This window comes from Perca flavescens, chromosome 24 (genome assembly GCF_004354835.1).
Source record: "Perca flavescens isolate YP-PL-M2 chromosome 24, PFLA_1.0, whole genome shotgun sequence".
NCBI classification, from domain to species: domain Eukaryota; kingdom Metazoa; phylum Chordata; class Actinopteri; order Perciformes; family Percidae; genus Perca; species Perca flavescens.
In genome coordinates, this window is record NC_041354.1 from 1,981,768 (window position 1) to 2,004,244 (window position 22,477).

A 22,477-nucleotide genomic window follows, 5' to 3' on the forward strand; every position below is an offset into this window, starting at 1 on the left:
TGGGTAAGCTTCAGATGTCATTTAATCAAGCCCTATCTTTGTGACTAGTTATGTTTGTGACTAGTTATGTTTGTGACTAGTTATGTTTGTGTCTAGTTATGTTTGTGTCTAGTTATGTTTGTGACTATATGTCTAGTTATGTTTGTGACTAGTTATGTTTGTGTCTAGTTATGTTTGTGACTAGTTATGTTTGTGTCTAGTTATGTTCCCATCTTTCATGCTGTGTTGTGAAATTTTATGTACAAATTTTTGTCGCTCAACTTATTAAAAAAATGTATTTATAATGGCTTTAACTGACACACTCGCGCACACATTCACTCACACACACATACACACATACAGACACACACTCGCACACACATTCACTCACACACACACGCACACACACACACACACACACTCATACTCTCACACACACACATATACATACACAGACACACACATACATACACAGACACATACACACACTCGCGCACACATTCACTCACACACACACACACACATACACAGACACACACACACACACACACACACACACACACACACACACACTCATACTCTCCCACACACACATACATACACAGACACATACACACACTCGCGCACACATTCACTCACACACACACACACACTCATACTCACACACACATACATACACAGACACACACATACATACACAGACACATACACACACTCACGCACACATTCACTCTCTCACACACACACACTCTCACACACACACACACACACACACACACACACTCATACTCACACACACACACACACACACACACACTCTCTCCTCCCTCCACACACACACACACACACACACACACACACACACACACACACACACTCTCTCTCCTTTCCTCCTCCCTTCTCCCTCCTCCCTCCCTTCCTCTCTAACTGATCCCACACAGAGTGACACACTCATTGCTTTTCCAAACATGGGACATATGTCACACACACACACACACACACACACACACACACACACACACACACACACACACACACACACACACACACACACATACGGGAACAGACGTCTGCAGAACTTACCTCAGACCCTGTGGTGGATCGGTCATTCCTCAGTCGAACCTTAAACTAAACGTGATCAGCCTGTTTCTGCTCGGGACCCTCAGCTGTGCAACCACCTGCCGGGGGACATCAGGAAGCTAACACACCCTCTTCTTTTAAGTCTCACTATTTCACACCTTTTATTGATTTGACTATTTGTCATGTTGTTTAGCTTTTTTCTGATATTAACTGTTAATAAAGTGTCTTTTTAAATGAAATGAAAAGCACTTTGTAACTTGTTTTTTGAAAAGCGCTTTATTGTGAAGGAATTAATATTGTTATTGTATGCACCAAAACACAGTGAAAACTTTACTTAATAAATCTCATTCTGATTCTGAGCTACAACATTTCCCTCTGAGATGTCGTGGAGTAGAAGTATAAAGTTATACAATATAAATACACAGTAAATAGTAAAGGAATTATTCCACATTTTGGGATATACACTGAAATATCTTGGTTTTGTTACAGAGAGTTAGATGAGAAGATCGATAACAACCAGTACAATGTAAAGTACAACATAAAAACACTGGCAGGGGGGATTTTGCATAAAGTTTTACATGTTTGAAATGCAGGAGTTGTACTTGTAACAGATATTTCTACACTGTGGTATTACTACTTTTACTAATAGAAAAGATCTAAGTACTTCTTCCAACTCAGTTTTTCTGAGTTTTTAGTGGAACACTGGATACTTACATTTCTTCAGTCATTTTGTATTTTTACTTTGTAGTTGTCATACTTAAAGTACATTTAGTTGCCAATACATTTCCGATGCTTTTATTTTGAAAATCAAACCTCCTTTATTCCCTTCTTTCTCTAACCAACCGCAGCAAGCTTGATGTAGCGACCTTCAGGAAGATATTTCCTGCGTGGAGGCTGCAGCAAAATGACTTAAAAACATAAGTGTAATTCTCAGACTTCTTAATTTGACTGCAGGATTTACTTTCTTTAGGGCCCCTTCAAAATAACATAGCAAAGAATCACCCAGTAGAACATGATGCACAGTGTTTATTTGCTATATTTACAAGCACATTTTTGTATCTTTATTTTCCAAATCAATAATCAAACCCAGCTAAATGATAAAAAATAAATTCCTTTCGTCATAAAGCCCAGCCTGTAGTACTGCTTGGTATTTGTCCTTTGCGTGCAAATACCTCTTTTCAATAGAGTCTCTTTGAGAGTTCGTCCGGCACTATTGTGTTGAGGCTGGTATTTTCTCTCCGTCCAGCAGTAAGGAGTGCACAATGCTGCTCTTTTTCTTCCCACCGCTCGTCGCCTTGATGCAGCATTCGTGTTCCCCCAACATGAAGCGAGTCTCTGTGCCGTCATCTACAAACTCTCCCTGGAAAAAGGCCACAAAAACACACTCAGTTTGAGGATTTCATCTGCAGTCAAGTCAGCTATCTATTTACTATTTATGATACATTTATGCTGATTTTTATTTAATTTATTTCAGCTCTTGTTCAAACTGGGACTTTATAAATGATTAATTTTAACTGTCAAGTTGTCAAAATCTAGATGACAAAGAAGAGGGGGTTCATGTTTTTTCATCTGAGTCACCTCTCAGGCAGCTTACGGACTCTCTGATAGGCAGGTGAGGTATCTTCAGCCTAAGAGAAAGACTCCTCTCAAAATATTCTGACTTGTAAAAAATTATTTTAACTTTTTTATTTTCTCCAATTAGTCTGAAAATTATTTAGACTTTTTTTCTTAAAATGTTTCAACTCTTTATCTCAAACTATTCTGACTTTTATTCTGAAAATATTAAAATTTTCTGATTTTTATCCTGAAAGTATTACATTTTTCTGATTTTTTGACTTCTTTCTCAAAATTAAAATATTTTCCTCAAACTATTCTGACTTTTATTCTGAAAATATTAAAATATTCTGACTTTTATTCTGAAAACATAAAAATATTCTGACTTTTTCCCAAAATATTCTGACTTTTTCTCAAAATATTCTCATACTTTAAACAGTTTATTTTTGCCAGGTGAAATATTAAAATGTTTACTGAGTCAAGACGTTTCCTTTAAATGATTTGGATTTTATTTTGAAAAATAGAAACACCTGTCTTAAATAAGGAGATGGTAGAAACACAAAAATCCCCTTTTAAATACATGTTTCATGTATTTTTTTATATACTGTATGTGATATATTATTTTGGTTATTTTGGGGAGATGCCTTTTATACACACACACAAACACACACACACACACACACAAACACACACACACACACACACACACAGACACACACAAAGACAGACTTACACACACACACAAACACATGGAGACAGACACACAAACACACAGAGAGACAGACCACACACAAACACACACACACAGAGACAGACACACACACACACACACACACACAGACACAAACATACAGAGACACACACACACACACACACAGAGACGGATACACACACACACACACACACACACACACAGACTGACAGACACACACAAACACATAGAGACAGACACACACACATGCACGCACACACACACACACACGCACATACACACATACGCACAGAGACACAGAAATTATGAGATAACCAAACTAAAGCCAAAATTATAACCATTTAACAACTGCATGGTAACGTCTATATTTCCCCCTTTTTCTTCAGAAAAAATAGGATTTAATTTATGAGATAATCTGTCATATCATGTCTTCTTCTTTTTGTTCTGTGGCTTTGATTTAATATACATAGTATATATTAGCAGCATTTGTAGTATAAAAACCCACTCAAGTGGGTATTACAACACAGGATTCATCAGCTATCTAACCCAGATGTTGGTAATTAGTTTTAGTATTTAGCTCCAGACGGAAGTCTTTTTTATCTCAATGACAATTAACTAATCTTACTATCAAATACAATAAAAAAGAACTGTTGTTAGACTCTCATCGCAGTTTAAATCCACAGTAACAATAGCAATATTTATGTTTATATTATCATATTATAATTGAAACTGCTTTAACGTTGTGGGGCTCTAAGTATTTGTCAAGTCATTCTCACCATTGTGTCCATTTTCTGCCCGTTGCACCAAATATCCATGGTGTCCTTTTCTGTTGGAAAAAAGAACAACAGTATGTTTCTACAGTATACGGTATACAAAGTATCTCATGCAGTACATTTTTGGACATGAACACAGGTTTAGTCAGGGTCAGCCCAATGGTCCCACAGCCCTATGTTCCCACAGCCCTATGTTCCCACAGCCCAATGGTCCCAAAGCCCAATGGTCCCACAGCCCTATGTTCCCACAGCCCTATGTTCCCACAGCCCAATGGTCTCACAGCCCTATGTTCCCACAGCCCAATGGTCTCACAGCCCTATGTTCCCACAGCCCTATGGTCCCACAGCCCAATGGTCCCAAAGCCCAATGGTCCCACAGCCCTATGTTCCCACAGCCCTATGTTCCCACAGCCCTATGTTCCCACAGCCCAATGGTCTCTCAGCCCGCTGTTCCCACAGCCCTATGTTCCCACAGCCATATGTTCCCACAGCCCAATGGTCTCTCAGCCCGCTGTTCCCACAGCCCTATGTTCCCACAGCCCTATGTTCCCACAGCCCAATGGTCTCACAGCCCTATGTTCCCACAGCCCTATGGTCCCACAGCCCAATGGTCCCAAAGCCCAATGGTCCCACAGCCCTATGTTCCCACAGCCCTATGTTCCCACAGCCCAATGGTCCCACAGCCCTATGGTCTCTCAGCCCAATGGTCCCACAGCCCTATGTTCCCACAGCCCTATGTTCCCACAGCCCTATGTTCCCACAGCCCAATGGTCCCACAGCCCAATGGTCCCACAGCCCTATGTTCCCACAGCCTTATGGTCCCACAGCCCTATGGTCCCACAGCCCAATGGTCTCTCAGCCCGCTGTTCCCACAGCCCTATGTTCCCACAGCCCTATGTTCCCACAGCCCAATGGTCTCACAGCCCTATGTTCCCACAGCCCTATGGTCCCACAGCCCAATGGTCCCAAAGCCCAATGGTCCCACAGCCTTATGTTCCCACAGCCCTATGTTTCCACAGCCCTATGTTCCCACAGCCCAATGGTCTCACAGCCCTATGTTCCCACAGCCCTATGTTCCCACAGCCCTATGGTCCCACAGCCCAATGGTCCCAAAGCCCAATGGTCCCACAGCCCAATGGTCCCACAGCCCTATGGTCTCTCAGCCCAATGGTCCCACAGCCCTATGTTCCCACAGCCCTATGTTCCCACAGCCCTATGGTCCCACAGCCCAATGGTCTCTCAGCCCGCTGTTCCCACAGCCCTATGGTCCCACAGCCCTATGTTCCCACAGCCCAATGGTCTCACAGCCCTATGTTCCCACAGCCCAATGGTCCCACAGCCCAATGGTCTCTCATCCCGCTGTTCCCACAGCCCTATGGTCCCACAGCCCTATGTTCCCACAGCCCTATGTTCCCACAGCCCTATGTTCCCACAGCCCTATGGTCCCACAGCCCTATGTTCCCACAGCCCTATGTTCCCACAGCCCTATGGTCCCACAGCCCAATGGTCTCTCAGCCCGCTGTTCCCACAGCCCAATGTTCCCACAGTCCTATGTTCCCACAGCCCAATTGTCTCACAGCCCTATGTTCCCACAGCCCTATGTTCCCACAGCCCTATGGTCTCACAGCCCTATGGTCCCACATCCCTATGGTCCCACAGCCCTATGTTCCCACAGCCCAATGGTCCCACAGCCCTATGTTCCCACAGCCCTATGTTCCCACAGCCCAATGGTCCCACAGCCCAATGGTCCCACAGCCCTATGTTCCCACAGTCCTATGTTCCCACAGCCCAATGGTCCCACAGCCCAATGTTCCCACAGCCCTATGTTCCCACAGCCCAATTGTCTCACAGCCCTATGTTCCCACAGCCCTATGTTCCCACAGCCCTATGTTCCCACAGCCCAATGGTCCCACAGCCCAATGTTCCCACAGCCCTATGTTCCCACAGCCCAATGGTCCCACAGCCCAATGTTCCCACAGTCCTATGTTCCCACAGCCCAATTGTCTCACAGCCCTATGTTCCCACAGCCCTATGTTCCCACAGCCCAATGGTCCCACAGCCCTATGTTCCCACAGCCCAATGGTCTCACAGCCCTATGTTCCCACAGCCCTATGTTCCCACAGCCCTATGTTCCCACAGCCCAATGGTCCCACAGCCCTATGTTCCCACAGCCCAATGGTCCCACAGCCCTATGTTCCCACAGCCCTATGGTCCCACAGCCCTATGTTCCCACAGCCCAATGGTCTCACAGCCCTATGTTCCCACAGCCCTATGTTCCCACAGCCCTATGGTCCCACATCCCTATGGTCCCACAGCCCTATGTTCCCACAGCCCAATGGTCTCACAGCCCTATGTTCCCACAGCCCTATGTTCCCACATTTCTAAGATTTTTCTTAAAATAAGGCCCTATGTTAGGGTTACATTCCATCTGTAGTCCATTGCTACTGGATAATAGGTTGGGTGTAATTGGCTACCAAATTGGGAGAAAGGGGAATAAAATCTGATATAAATTCATGAAAAAGGAAATGGGGGAAAATAGGGCCTAATTTTGGAAAAAAATCTTAAAAATGTGGGAATATAGAGCTGTGGGAATATAGGGCCTAATTTAATTTGTTTTTATTAGAAATGTGGGAACATAGGGCTGTGGGAACATAGGCACGCTTCCGTTGAGTCAAACTGGGTTGTTGCAGGTCGACATGCTTCCTAAAATACTCACACTGAGCAGATTAAACAGCGGTTACATCACTCACCCAGCACCACCCTGCAGTCCTCTCCCTTCACTTTGAGCAGCCATGTTTTGGATGTCTTGGCTCTGTTGTCAATGAACTTCTGCAGACTCTTGCCGTCCACCTGCAGCGTGTACTCGTAGGCAAAGCCACCGACTGCCTCAATGAGTATGGTGGCTTTGGTGTTGGAGCTCCCCACGGTGAAGGTTTCCTTTCCAACCAGCTTGAACAGCCAGTCTTTCCTGACAACTTCCTGTTGAGGGAAAAATGTTCATGACAGACAGATAACACGCAAAAACTGGTGGTAGTAGTGGAAGAAGGTCTGACATCTGTGAGTGTAGTTGCTGTGTAGAAAAGGCATTGAGTGGAGATGCATAAACACTCTTTTTTGGGGCTTTTCCACTTTTATTTGATAGGACAGATAGGTGAGAAAGGGGGGAGAGAGAGAGAGAGGGAAGACATGCAGGAAATCATCACAGGTCAGATTCGAACCCTGGACCTCTCAGTATATGTGCGCCTGCTCTACCCACTGAGCCAACCCAGCCACAGATGTATTAACACTCTTGAGTTTTCTTTTTAATTCATTTAAAATCTGAAGAAAAGTCTGCAATAAGAAGTATAATATTTCCCTCTGAGATATAGTGGAGTAGAAGTATAAAGTAACAGAAAATGGAAATACTCAAATAAAGTACCTCAAATATTACTTTTTTTTATTAATTTGCCCTAGATATGTTTAAGGAATATTTCCAAATTTTGAGAAATACACTCAAGTATCTTGGCTTTCTTACTGAGAGTCACATCAGAAGATTGGACCTCATATTTGAGAACACAATGTAAAGTAAAGCATAACACTGGCAGGTGGAATTTGCATAGAGGTTTAAAAATGGAGGATTTTTACTTGTATTTCTAAACTGTGGTATTACTAGATTTATCTAAATCAGAAGGGAATATTCTCTAAGTGTTTTAGTTAAAATAATGAATACTTTTGCTTCTTCAGGTTTCTAATAAGTCTCCCAAACAAATACAAAACTCTTTGATGTACAATCACAAGCAGACTTCATTTCAAGAGGTTGTGAAGCTACCTAAACATGGACTTACCTGTCCGTTGACGTACACGATGCGTTTCCCCGTGGTGGTGCCATGAGCGAACTCAATCTTGTACACGTTGTCGCTCAGCGCCACGTCCCACGTTGCCACCAGATCTCCACCCAGCATCTCTGACACACCACAGGACCCTCTCCTGACGATCACTCTGTCATCTCCACGTCTGAAAGAAGCCCTCCCGTTTGAGCTCGCTGTGTGACTGTCGGCTCAGCAGCAGGTGTATTACTGTAAGAGGCTTACAGACGTGAGCTCACTTTAAACTGACACAGAGATAATTAGGACAAGCTTTGAATCTGTGGTTAGTGTGAGTAAGCTGAATCACCTCCTTCTTTGTACAGAAATTGTGAATGAAGGTTGATGTAGGGCTGGGCGATGTGGAGAAAATCAGATATCACGATCATTCTTGACCAAATACCTCAATATCGATATTGCGGCGATATTCTAGGGTTGAGAATTGGGGCTTTAACAAAATATCTTCACACTTAGATTTTAGATAAATAATCATCAGTAATGTGGACATAATGTCTAAGTGGGGAAAAGGCAAATAATAGAACAGCTACAACAGTCTGGTAAGTTCAGAAAAGTTCATCACTTTACTGTAATGCAGCCTTACAACTAGTAAAAGACACTACTTATTTCATATCACGATATGACGATATCCAAAATCTAAAACGACATGTAGTCTCATATCACGATACAGATATTATATTATGATATATATTATGATATGATATATTGCCCAGCCCTAGGTTGATGTTCTAACCTTTGACCTCTGAGACTGTCCTAACCAGACGAAAACGCTGGAGTTCAGAACTGAAGACAGCGGCAGCACAGAAACTGGAGACTGCAGCAGCAAAGGAACTGGCGATGGTGACAGCACTGTTTCATAAACCAACTCAAGATTATGAAAAAAACAAGGGAGATCACACATATTTAAGAATTAAATTAAAACAAATTTGTTGAAGCAAAATTAAATATTACTTCAACATCACCGGAACTGTCAACTGCAGCAAAACAGGAACTGGGTGCTACATGAGATCCACACTAAGCTCAATCTCACCTTGTGGACATGAAGGAAAAGACAAAGAACTGGCAAAGAATTAGCGATGATCTGGCAAGGAACTGGCGAAGGCAAAAGCAGAGGAACTGGCAACTTTGGCAATCATCTGGTATGGCGTAGGTGTCCACATTTCAACTCACTCTCCCCTTCTGGACCTAGGGTCTTCAACATTCCCACCAATGACAGGACTTGCAGAACAAACCAATCAAAGCCGACCGCGTCACCACACCAGACATCTGGTAAATCCATCAGACTGGCAATCCTCTTTTGGGTCAGTTATCCTTGACAAGGACCCAAAGCTTCTTCAGCGAACAGTGTGCTGCCAGATGGGACCTTCCACAGCACCAGCATGTGTTAATCTTCTGGCTATCAAAGTCTTGACTGGCAATCCTCTTCTGGAACTGGCAAAGTCCGCAGCACAGGAACTGGAAACTTCAAAGTCTTGACGCGGAGACTCATACTGGAGCCAATCAGTGAAGTCCTGGAGCATGTATGCATTACGTGGGTTGCGGAACATACTGTGCCGAAAGTCTAACCTCATCTCCAAGTGCAGCTTACTGAGTAGGCGTGCTACATGAGATCCAAGGAAAAGTTGAAAAACTGGCAAAAAAACGCCAAAGAGCAGCAGAGGAAGTAGAGAAAAACTGGCAGAGAACTGATGACAAACGGCGATGGAAACAGCAAAGGAAAAGGCAACTTCGTGTCCACATTTTACCACACTTTCAACTTTTGACCTAGGGTCTTCAACATTCACACCAACAACAGGACAGAGCAAGCCTCTCAAACCCGACGCGTCACCACACCAGACTTCTGGTGAATCCATGAAACTGGTAATCCTCTTCTGGATCCGACAAGTCTACAGCACAGAAACTGGCAACTTCAAAGTCTTGACTGGCAATCCTCTTCAGGAAATGGCAAAGCCCACGCAAAGAAACTGGCAACTTCAAAGTCTTGACTGGCAATCCTCTTCAGGAAATGGCAAAGCACAGAAACTGGCAACTTCAAAGTCTTGACTGGCAATCCTTTTCAGGAAATGACAAAGTCCGCAGTACAGAAACTGGCAACTTCAAAGTCTTGACTGGCAATCCTCTTCAGGAAATAGCAAAGCACAGAAACTAAACATAAACTGGCAACTTCAAAGTCTTGACTGACAATCCTGTTCAGGAAATGGCAAAGTCTGCAGTACAGAAACTGGCAACTTCAAAGTCTTGACTGGCAATCCTCTTCAGGAAATGGCAAAGTCAGCAGCACACAAACTGGCAACTTCAAAGTCTTGACTGGCAATCCTCTTAAGGAAATGGCAAAGCACAGAAACTGGCAACTTCAAAGTCTTGACTGGCAATCCTCTTCAGGAAATGGCAAAGCACAGAAACTCGCAATTCCAAAGTCTTGACTGGAAATCCTCATAAGGAAATGGTAGGTGTCCAAATTTCAAAGCACAGAAACTGGCAACGTTGCAAATTCAAAGTCTTGACTGGCAATCCTCTTCAGGAATGACAAATAACTCACACAGAAACAGGCAATTTCAAAATCTTCAGTGGCAATCCTCAACAGGAAAGGGACAAGTCCGCAGCACAGATACTGGCAACTTCAATGTCAAGACTGGCAATCCTTTTCAGGAAATGATAAAGTCAGAAGCACAAAAACTGGCAACTTCAAAGTCTTGACTGGCAATCCTCTACAAGAAATAGCAACGTCCGCAGCACAGAAACTGGCAACTTCAAGTCTTGACTGGCAATCCTCTTCAGGAAATGGCAAAGCCCACGCACAGAAACTCGCAATTCCAAAGTCTTCACTGGCAATCCTCTTCAGGAAATGACAAACTCCGCAGCAGAGAAACTGGCAACTTCAAAGTCTTGACTGGCAATCCTCTACAAGAAATAGCAACGTCCGCAGCACAGAAACTGGCAACTTCAGTCTCGACTGGCAATCCTCTTCAGGAAATAGCAAAGTCCGCAGCACAGAAACTGGCAACTTCAAAGTCTTGACTGGCAATCCTCTTCAGAAAATGGCAAAGCACAGAAACTGGCAACATCAAAGTCTTGACTGGAAATCCTCTTCAGGAAATGGCAAATGACGTGCACAGAAACTGGCAACTTCAAAGTCTTGACTGGCAATCCTCTTCAGGAAATGACGAAGTCAGCAGCACACAAACTGGCAACTTCAAAGTCTTGACTGGCAATCCTCTTCAGGAAATTAGCAAAGTCCGCAGCACAGAAACTGGCAACTTCAAAGTCTTGACTGGCAATCCTCTTCAGGAAATGACAAAGTCAGCAGCACACAAACTGGCAACATCAAAGTCTTCACTGGCAATCCTCTTTATTAAATGACAAAGTCCGCAGCACATAAACTGGTAACTTCAAAGTCTTCACTGGCAATCCTCTTAAGGAAATGGCAAAGCACAGAAACTCGCAATTCCAAAGTCTTGACTGGCAATCCTCATGAGGAAATGGTAGGTGTCGACATTTCAAAGCACAGAAACTGGCAACGTTGCAAATTAAGAGTCTAGACTGGCAATCCTCTTCAGGAAATGGCAAATAACTCACACAGAAACAGGTAATTTGAAAATCTTCAATGGCAATCCTCAACAGGAAAGGGACAAGTCCGCAGCACAGATACTGGCAACTTCAATGTCTTGACTGGCAATCCTCTTCAGGAAATGACAAAGTCAACAGCACACAAACTGGCAACCTCAAAGTCTTCACTGGCAATCCTCTTTATTAAATGACAAAGTTCGCAGTACATGAACTGGAAACTTCAAAGTCTTGACTGGCAATCCTCTCCAAGAAATAGCAAAGTCTGCAGCAGAGAAACTGGCAACTTCAAGTCTTGACTGGCAATCCTCTTCAGGAAATGGCAAAGCCCATGCAAAGAAATTGGCAACTTCAAAGTCTCGACTGGCAATCCTCTTCAGGAAATGGCAAAGCACAGAAACTCGCAATTCCAAAGTCTTGACTGGCAATCCTCATAAGGAAATGGTAGGTGTCCACATTTCAAAGCACAGAAACTGGCAACGTTGCAAATTCAAAGTCTTGACTGGCAATCCTCTTCAGGAAATGGCAAATAACTCACACGGAAACAGGCAATTTCTAAATATTCAGTGGCAATCCTCAACAGGAAAGGGACAAGTCCGCAGCACAGATACTGGCAACTTCAAAGTCTTGACTGGCAATCCTCTTCAGGAAATGGCAAAGTCGGCAGCAATGAAACTGGCAACTTCAAAGTCTTGACTGGCAATCCTCTTCAGGAAATGACAAAGTACACAGCACACAAACTGGCAACTTCAAAGACTTCACTGGCAATCCTCTTCAGGAAATGACAAAGTACGCAGCACATGAACTGGCAACTTCAAAGTCTTGACTGGCAATCCTCTACAAGAAATAGCAACGTCCGCAGCACAGAAACTGGCAACTTCAAGTCTTGACTGGCAATCCTCTTCAGGAAATGGCAAAGCCCACGCACAGAAACTCGCAATTCCAAAGTCTTCACTGGCAATCCTCTTCAGGAAATGACAAACTCCGCAGCAGAGAAACTGGCAACTTCAAAGTCTTGACTGGCAATCCTCTACAAGAAATAGCAACGTCCGCAGCACAGAAACTGGCAACTTCAGTCTCGACTGGCAATCCTCTTCAGGAAATAGCAAAGTCCGCAGCACAGAAACTGGCAACTTTTATAGTCTTGACTGGCAATCCTCTTCGGAAAATGGCAAAGCACAGAAACTGGCAACTTCAAAGTCTTGACTGGAAATCCTCTTCAGGAAATGGCAAATGACGTGCACACAAACTGGCAACTTCAAAGTCTTGACTGGCAATCCTCTTCAGAAAATGGCAAAGCACAGAAACTGGCAACTTCAAAGTCTTGACTGGAAATCCTCTTCAGGAAATGGCAAATGACGTGCACAGAAACTGGCAACTTCAAAGTCTTGACTGGCAATCCTCTTCAGGAAATGACGAAGTCAGCAGCACACAAACTGGCAACTTCAAAGTCTTGACTGGCAATCCTCTTCAGGAAATTAGCAAAGTCCGCAGCACAGAAACTGGCAACTTCAAAGTCTTGACTGGCAATCCTCTTCAGGAAATGACAAAGTCAGCAGCACACAAACTGGCAACATCAAAGTCTTCACTGGCAATCCTCTTTATTAAATGACAAAGTCCGCAGCACATAAACTGGTAACTTCAAAGTCTTGACTGGCAATCCTCTTAAGGAAATGGCAAAGCACAGAAACTCGCAATTCCAAAGTCTTGACTGGCAATCCTCATGAGGAAATGGTAGGTGTCCACATTTCAAAGCACAGAAACTGGCAACGTTGCAAATTAAGAGTCTAGACTGGCAATCCTCTTCAGGAAATGGCAAATAACTCACACAGAAACAGGTAATTTGAAAATCTTCAATGGCAATCCTCAACAGGAAAGGGACAAGGCCGCAGCACAGAAACTGGCAACTTCAATGTCTTGACTGGCAATCCTCTTCAGGAAATGACAAAGTCAGCAGCACACAAACTGGCAACCTCAAAGTCTTCACTGGCAATCCTCTTTATTAAATGACAAAGTTCGCAGTACATGAACTGGAAACTTCAAAGTCTTGACTGGCAATCCTCTCCAAGAAATAGCAAAGTCTGCAGCAGAGAAACTGGCAACTTCAAGTCTTGACTGGCAATCCTCTTCAGGAAATGGCAAAGCCCATGCAAAGAAATTGGCAACTTCAAAGTCTCGACTGGCAATCCTCTTCAGGAAATGGCAAAGCACAGAAACTCGCAATTCCAAAGTCTTGACTGGCAATCCTCATAAGGAAATGGTAGGTGTCCACATTTCAAAGCACAGAAACTGGCAACGTTGCAAATTCAAAGTCTTGACTGGCAATCCTCTCCAAGAAATAGCAAAGTCTGCAGCAGAGAAACTGGCAACTTCAAGTCTTGACTGGCAATCCTCTTCAGGAAATGGCAAAGCCCATGCAAAGAAATTGGCAACTTCAAAGTCTCGACTGGCAATCCTCTTCAGGAAATGGCAAAGCACAGAAACTCGCAATTCCAAAGTCTTGACTGGCAATCATCTTCAGGAAATAGCAAAGTCCGCAGCACAGAAACTGGCAACTTCAAAGTCTTGACTGGCAATCCTGTTAAGGAAATTGCAAAGCCCATGCACAGAAACTCGCAATTCCAAAGTCTTAACTGGCAATCCTCTTCAGGAAATGACAAAGCCCACGCAAAGAAACTGGCAACTTCAAAGTCTTGACTTGCAATCCTCTTAAGGAAATGGAAAAGCACAGAAACTGGCACTTCAAAGTCTTGACTGGCAATCCTCTTCAGGAAATGGCAAAGTCGGCAGCAATGAAACTGGCAATTTCAAGTCTTGACTGGCAATCCTCTTCAGGAAATGGCAAAGCCCATGCAAAGAAATTGGCAACTTCAGTCTCGACTGGCAATCCTCTTCAGGAAATAGCAAAGTCCGCAGCACAGAAACTGGCAACTTCAAAGTCTTGACTGGCAATCCTCTTCAGAAAATGGCAAAGCACAGAAACTGGCAACTTCAAAGTCTTGACTGGAAATCCTCTTCAGGAAATGGCAAATAACGTGCACATAAACTGGCAACTTCAAAGTCTCGACTGGCAATCCTCTTCAGGAAATGGCAAAGCACAGAAACGCGCAATTCCAAAGTCTTTACTGGCAATCCTCATAAGGAAATGGTAGGTGTCCACATTTCAAAGCCCAGAAACTGGCAACGTTGCAAATTCAAAGTCTTGACTGGCAATCCTCTTCAGGAAATGGCAAATAACTCACACGGAAACAGGCAATTTCTAAATCTTCAGTGGCAATCCTCAACAGGAAAGGGACAAGTCCGCAGCACAGATACTGGCAACTTCAATGTCAAGACTGGAAATCCTCTTCAGGAAATGATAAAGTCAGTAGCACAAAAACTGGCAACTTCAAAGTCTTAAATGGCAATCCTCTTCAGGAAATGGCAAAGCCCATGCAAAGAAATTGGCAACTTCAGTCTCGACTGGCAAGCCTCTTCAGGAAATAGCAAATTCCGCAGCACAGAAACTGGCAACCTCAAAGTCTTCACTGGCAATCCTCTTTATTAAATGACAAAGTCCGCAGTACATGAACTGGAAACTTCAAAGTCTTGACTGGCAATCCTCTCCAAGAAATAGCAAAGTCTGCAGCAGAGAAACTGGCAACTTCAACTCTTGACTGGCAATCCTCTTCAGGAAATGGCAAAGCCCATGCAAAGAAATTGGCAACTTCAAAGTCTCGACTGGCAATCCTCTTCAGGAAATGGCAAAGCACAGAAACTCGCAATTCCAAAGTCTTGACTGGCAATCCTCATAAGGAAATGGTAGGTGTCCACATTTCAAAGCACAGAAACTGGCAACGTTGCAAATTCAAAGTCTTGACTGGCAATCCTCTTCAGGAAATGGCAAATAACTCACACAGAAACAGGCAATTTCTAAATCTTCAGTGGCAATCCTCAACAGGAAAGGGACAAGTCCGCAGCACAGATACTGGCAACTTCAATGTCAAGAATGGAAATCCTCTTCAGGAAATGATAAAGTCAGCAGCACAAAAACTGGCAACTTCAAAGTCTTCACTGGCAATCCTCTTCAGGAAATGACAAAGTATGCAGCACATAAACTGGCAACTTCAAAGTCTTGACTGGCAATCCTCTACAAGAAATAGCAACGTCCGCAGCACAGAGACTGGCAACTTCAAGTCTTGACTGGCAATCCTCTTCAGGAAATGGCAAAGCCCACACACAGAAACTGGCAACTTCAAAGTCTTAACTGGCAATCCTCTTCAGGAAATGGCAAATCCCATGCAAAGAAATTGACAACTTCAGTCTCGACTGGCAATCCTCTTCAGGAAAGAGCAAAGTCCGCAGCACAGAAACTGGCAACTTCAAAGTCTTGACTGGCAATCCTCTTCAGGAAATGGCAAAGCACAGAAACTGGCAACTTCAAAGTCTTGACTGGCAATCCTCTTCAGGAAATGGCAAATAAAGTGCACAGAAACTGGCAACTTCAAAGTCTTGACTGGCAATCCTCTTCAGGAAATGACAAAGTCAGCAGCACACAAACTGGCAACTTCAAAGTCTTCACTGGCAATCCTCTTCAGGAAATGACAAAGTACGCAGCACATAAACTGGCAACTTCAAAGTCTTGACTGGCAATCCTCTACAATAAAATAGCAAAGTATGCAGCACAGAAACTGGCCACTTCAAGGTCTTCACTGGCAATCCTTATAAGGAAATGGCAAAGCCCACGCACAGAAACTCGCAATTCCAAAGTCTTCACTGGCAAACCTCATCAGGAAATGGAAAAGTCCGCAGCACAGAAACTGGCAACTTCAATGTCAAGACTGGCAATCCTCTTCAGGAAATTGCAAAGCCCATGCACAGAAACTCGCAATTCGAAAGTCTTAACTGGCAATCCTCTTCAGGAAATGACAAAGCCCACGCAAAGAAGCTGGCAAACTTCAAAGTCTTGACTTGCAATCCTCTTAAGGAAATGGCAAAGCACAGAAACTGGCAACTTCAAAGTCTTGACTGGCAATCCTCTTCAGGAAATGGCAAAGTCGGCAGCAATGAAACTGGCAACTTCAAAGTCTTGACTGGCAATCCTCTTCAGGAAATGACAAAGTCAGCAGCACACAAACTGGCAACTTCAAAGTCTTCACTGGCAATCCTCTTCAGGAAATGACAAAGTACGCAGCACATAAACTGGCAACTTCAAAGTCTTGACTGGCAATCCTCTACAAGAAATAGCAACGTCCGCAGCACAGAAACTGGCAACTTCAAGTCTTGACTGGGAATCCTCTTCAGGAAATGGCAAAGCCCATGCACAGAAACTGGCGACTTCAAAGTCTTGACTGGCAATCCTCTTCAGAAAATGGCAAAGCACAGAAACTGGCAACTTCAAAGTCTTGACTTGAAAACTTCTTCAGGAAATGGCAAAGCCCATGCAAAGAAATTGGCAACTTCAGTCTCGACTGGCAATCCTCTTCAGGAAATTAGCAATGTCCGCAGCACAGAAACTGGCAACTTCAATGTCAAGACTGGCAATCCTCTTCAGGAAATTGCAAAGCCCATGCACAGAAATTCGCAATTCCAAAGTCTTAACTGGCAATCCTCTTCGGGAAATGACAAAGCCCATGCAAAGAAGCTGGCAAACTTCAAAGTCTTGACTTGCAATCCTCTTAAGGAAATGGCAAAGCACAGAAACTGACAACTTCAAAGTCTTGACTGGCAATCCTCTTCAGGAAATGGCAAAGCACAGAAACTCGCAATTCCAAAGTCTTGACTGGCAATCCTCATAAGGAAATGGTAGGTGTCCACATTTCAAAGCACAGAAACTGGCAAAGTTGCAAATTCAAAGTCTTGACTGGCAATCCTCTTCAGGAAATGGCAAATAACTCACACAGAAACAGGCAATTTCTAAATCTTCAATGGCAATCCTCAACAGGAAAGGGACAAGTCCGCAGCACAGAAACTGGCAACTTCAATGTCAAGACTGGCAATCCTCTTCAGGAAATGACAAAGTCCGTAGCACATAAACTGGCAACTTCAAAGTCTTGACTGGCAATCCTCTTCAGGAAATAGCAAAGTCCGCAGCAAAGAAACTAGCAACTTCAAAGTCTTGACTGGCAATGCTCTTCAGAAAATGGCAAAGCACACAAACTGGCAACTTCAAACTCAAGACTGGCAATCCTCTTCAGGAAATGACAAAGTCCGCAGCACATAAACTGGCAACTTCAAAGTCTTGACTGGCAATCCTCTACAAGAAATAGCAACGTCCGCAGGACAGAAACTGGCAACTTCAAGTCTTGACTGGCAATCCTCTTCAGGAAATGGAAAAGCCCACACACAGAAACTGGCAACTTCAAGTCTTGACTGGCAATCCTCTTCAGGAAATGGCAAAGCCCATGCAAAGAAATTGGCAACTTCAAGACTCGACTGGCAATCCTCTTCAGGAAATGACAAAGTCCGTAGCACATAAACTGGCAACTTCAAAGTCTTGACTTGAAATCCTCTTCAGGAAATGACAAAGTCAGCAGCACACAAACTGGCAACCTCAAAGTCTCCACTGGCAATCCTCTTTATTAAATGACAAAATCAGCAGTACATAAACTGGAAACTTCAAAGTCTTGACTGGCAATCTTCTACAAGAAATAGCAAAGTCTGCAGCACAGAAACTGGCAACTTCAAAGTCTTGACTGGCAATCCTCGTAAGGAAATGGCAAAGCACAGAAACAGGCAATTTCTAAATCTTCAATGGCAATCCTCAACAGGAAAGGGACAAGTCCGCAGCAGAGAAACTGGCAACTTCAAAGTCTTGACTGGCAATCCTCTACAAGAAATAGCAAATCCGCAGCACAGAAACTGGCAACTTCAAAGTCTTGACTGGCAATCCTCTTCAGGAAATGGCAAAATCAGAAGCACAGAAACTCGCAATTCCAAAGTCTTGACTGGCAATCCTCATAAGGAAATGGTAGGTGTCCACATTTCAAAGCACAGAAACTGGCAACGTTGCAAATTAAAGTCTTGACTGGCAATCCTCTACAGAAAATGGCAAAGCACAGAAACTGGCAACTTCAAAATCTTGACTTGAAATCCTCTTCAGGAAATGGCAAATAACGTGCACAGAAACTGGCAACTTCAAAGTCTTGACTGGCAATCCTCTTCAGGAAATGGCAAAATCAAAAGCACAGAAACGAACAACTTCAAAATCTTGACTGGCAATCCTCTTAAGGAAATGGCAAAGCCCACACACAGAAACTCGCAATTCCAAAGTCTTCACTGGCAAACCTCATCAGGAAATTGCAAAGCCCATGCACAGAAACTTGCGATTCCAAAGTCTTAACTGGCAATCCTCTTCAGGACATGACAAAGCCCACCCAAAGAAACTGGCAACTTCAAAGTCTTGACTTGCAATCCTCTTAAGGAAATGGCAAAGCACAGAAACTGGCAACTTCAAAGTCTTGACTGGCAATCCTCTTCAGGAAATGGCAAAGTCGGCAGCAATGAAACTGGCAACTTTCATGTCTTGACTGGCAATCCTCTTCAGGAAATGACAAAGTCAGCAGCACACAAACTGGCAACTTCAAAGTCTTCACTGGCAATCCTCTTTATTAAATGACAAAGTCCGCAGCACATAAACTGGCAACTTCAAAGTCTTGACTGGCAATCCTCTTAAGGAAATGGCAAAGCAGAGAAACTGACAACTTCAAAGTCTTGACTGGCAATCCTCTTCAGGAAATGACAAAGTCAGCAGCACACAAACTGGCAACCTCAAAGTCTTCACTGGCAATCCTGTTTATTAAATGACAAAATCCGCAGTACATAAACTGGAAACTTCAAAGTCTTGACTGGCAATCCTCTACAAGAAATAGCAAAGTCTGCAGCACAGAAACTGGCAACTTCAAAGTCTTGAATGGCAATCCTCGTGAGGAAATGGCAAAGCACAGAAACTGGCAACTTCAAAGTCTTGACTGGCAATCCTCTTCAGAAAATGGCAAAGCACAGAAACTCGCAATTCCAAAGTCTTGACTGGCAATCCTCATAAGGAAATGGTAAGTGTCCACATTTCAAAGCACAGAAACTGGCAACGTTGCAAATTCAAAGTCTTGACTGGCAATCCTCTTCAGAAAATGGCAAAGCACAGAAACTTGCAACTTCAAAGTCTTCACTGGCAATCCTCTTCAGGAAATGACAAAGTCCGCAGCACATAAAGTGGCAACTTCAAAGTCTTGACTGGCAATCCTCTACAAGAAATAGCAAAGCCCATGCAAGGAAATTGGCAACTTCAGTCTCGACTGGCAATCCTCTTCAGGAAATGACAAAGTCCGTAGCACATGAACTGGCAACTTCAAAGTCTTCACTGGCAATCCTCTTCAGGAAATGGCAAAGTCCGCAGCACATAAACTGGCAACTTCAAAGTCTTAACTGGCAATCCTCTTCAGAAAATGGCAAAGCACAGAAACTGGCAACTTCAAAGTCTTCACTGGCAATCCTCTTCAGGAAATGACAAAGTCCGCAGCACATAAACTGGCAACTTCAAAGTCTTAACTGGCAATCCTCTTCAGGAAATGGCAAAGCCCATGCAAGGAAATTGGCAACTTCAGTCTCGACTGGCAATCCTCTTCAGGAAACGACAAAGTCCGTAGCACACAAACTGGCAACTTCAAAGTCTTGACTGGCAATCCTGTTCAGGAAAAGGCAAAGTCCGCAGCACTGAAACTGGCAAATTCAAAGTCAAGACTAGCAATCCTCTTCAGCAAATAGCAAAGTCCGCAGCAAAGAAACTGGCAACTTCAAAGTCTTGACTGGCAATCCTCTTCAGAAAATGGCAAAGCACACAAACTGGCAACTTCAAAGTCTTGACTGGAAATCCTATTCAGGAAATGGCAAATAAAGTTCACAGAAACTGGCAACTTCAAAGTCTTGACTGGCAATCCTCTTCAGGAAATGACAAAGTCAGCAGCACACAAACTGGCAACCTCAAAGTCTTCACTGGCAATCCTCTTTATTAAATGACAAAATCCGCAGTACATAAACTGGCAACTTCAAAGTCTTGACTGGCAATCCTCTACAAGAAATAGCAAAGTCTGCAGCACAGAAACTGGCAACTTCAAAGTCTTGAATGGCAATCCTCGTAAGGAAATGGCAAAGCACAGAAACTGGCAACTTCAAAGTCTTGACTGGCAATCCTCTTCAGAAAATGGCAAAGCACACAAACTGGCAACTTCAAAGTCTTGACTTGAAATCTTCTTCAGGAAATGGCAAATAACGTTCACAGAAACTGGCAACTTCAAAGTCTTGACTGGCAATCCTCTTCAGGAAATGACAAAGTCAGCAGCACACAAACTGGAAACCTCAAAGTCTTGACTAGCAATCCTCTACAAGAAATAGCAAAGTCTGCAGCACAGAAACTGGCAACTTCAAAGTCTTGAATGGCAATCCTCGTAAGGAAATGGTAAAGCACAGAAACTGGCAACTTCAAAGTCTTGACTGGCAATCCTCTTCAGAAAATGGCAAAGCACAGAAACTCGCAATTCCAAAGTCTTGACTGGCAATCCTCATAAGGAAATGGTAGGTGTCCACATTTCAAAGCACAGAAACTGGCAACGTTTCAAATTAAAGTCTTGAGTGGCAATCCTCTTCAGAAAATGGCAAAGCACAGAAACTGGCAACTTCAAAATCTTGACTGGAAATCCTCTTCAGGAAATGGCAAATAACGTGCACAGAAACTGGCAACTTCAAAGTCTTGACTGGCAATCCTCTTCAGGAAATGGCAAAGCCCACACACAGAAACTCGCAATTCCAAAGTCTTCACTGGCAAACCTCATCAGGAAATGGCCAAGTCCAAAGCACAAAAACTGGCAATTCCAAAGTCTTGACTGGCAATCCTCTTCAGGAAATGGCAAAGCACAGAAACTCGCAATTCCAAAGTCTTGACTGGCAATCCTCATAAGGAAATGGTAGGTGTCCACATTTCAAAGCACAGAAACTGGCAACGTTGCAAATTCAAAGTCTTGACTGGCAATCCTCTTCAGGAAATGGCAAATAACTCACACAGAAACAGGCAATTTCTAAATCTTCAATGGCAATCCTCAACAGGAAAGGGACAAGTCCGCAGCAGAAACTGGCAACTTCAAAGTCTTGACTGGCAATCCTCTACAAGAAATAGCAAATCCGCAGCACAGAAACTGGCAACTTCAAAGTCTTGACTGGCAATCCTCTTCAGGAAATGGCAAAGCCCATGCACAGAAACTTGCAATTCCAAAGTCTTCACTGGCAAACCTCATCAGGAAATTGCAAAGCCCATGCACAGAAACTTGCGATTCCAAAGTCTTAACTGGCAATCCTCTTCAGGACATGACAAAGCCCACCCAAAGAAACTGGCAACTTCAAAGTCTTGACTTGCAATCCTCTTAAGGAAATGGCAAAGCACAGAAACTGGCAACTTCAAAGTCTTGACTGGCAATCCTCTTCAGGAAATGGCAAAGTCGGCAGCAATGAAACTGGCAACCTCAAAGTCTTGACTGGCAATCCTCTACAAGAAATAGCAAAGTCTGCAGCACAGAAACTGGCAACTTCAAAGTCTTGAATGGCAATCCTCGTAAGGAAATGGTAAAGCACAGAAACTGGCAACTTCAAAGTCTTGACTGGCAATCCTCTTCAGAAAATGGCAAAGCACAGAAACTCGCAATTCCAAAGTCTTGACTGGCAATCCTCATAAGGAAATGGTAGGTGTCCACATTTCAAAGCACAGAAACTGGCAACGTTGCAAATTAAAGTCTTGACTGGCAATCCTCTTCAGAAAATGGCAAAGCACAGAAACTGGCAACTTCAAAATCTTGACTGAAATCCTCTTCAGGAAATGGCAAATAACGTGGCACAGAAACTGGCAACTTCAAAGTCTTGACTGGCAATCCTCTTCAGGAAATGGCAAAATCAAAAGCACAGAAACGAACAACTTCAAAATCTTGACTGGC

The 22,477-nt window shown here is 43.5% G+C and overlaps 1 protein-coding gene across 7 annotated transcripts; it reads right to left on the reverse strand.

Annotated features, from left to right (window-relative positions):
• Positions 1–1,316: 1,316 nt before the first annotated feature.
• On the reverse strand, positions 1,317–9,923 carry faimb (Fas apoptotic inhibitory molecule b). 7 transcript variants are annotated; one of them, XM_028571544.1, is made up of 6 exons: positions 8,989–9,923; positions 8,251–8,293; positions 7,923–8,153; positions 6,849–7,077; positions 4,102–4,151; positions 1,317–2,419 (listed from the first exon to the last, which is right to left on the reverse strand). In XM_028571544.1, the coding sequence occupies exons 3-6, from the start codon at positions 8,037–8,039 to the stop codon at positions 2,270–2,272; spliced, it is 546 nt and encodes a 181-aa protein (XP_028427345.1). In that variant the 5' UTR covers positions 8,040–8,153; positions 8,251–8,293; positions 8,989–9,923; the 3' UTR covers positions 1,317–2,269. The 7 variants fall into 7 exon arrangements, with proteins under 7 accessions (XP_028427345.1, XP_028427342.1, XP_028427341.1 ...); XM_028571541.1 differs by adding an exon at positions 8,692–8,823 and having other exon boundaries at positions 7,923–8,369; XM_028571540.1 differs by having other exon boundaries at positions 8,692–9,923.
• Positions 9,924–22,477: the final 12,554 nt, after the last annotated feature.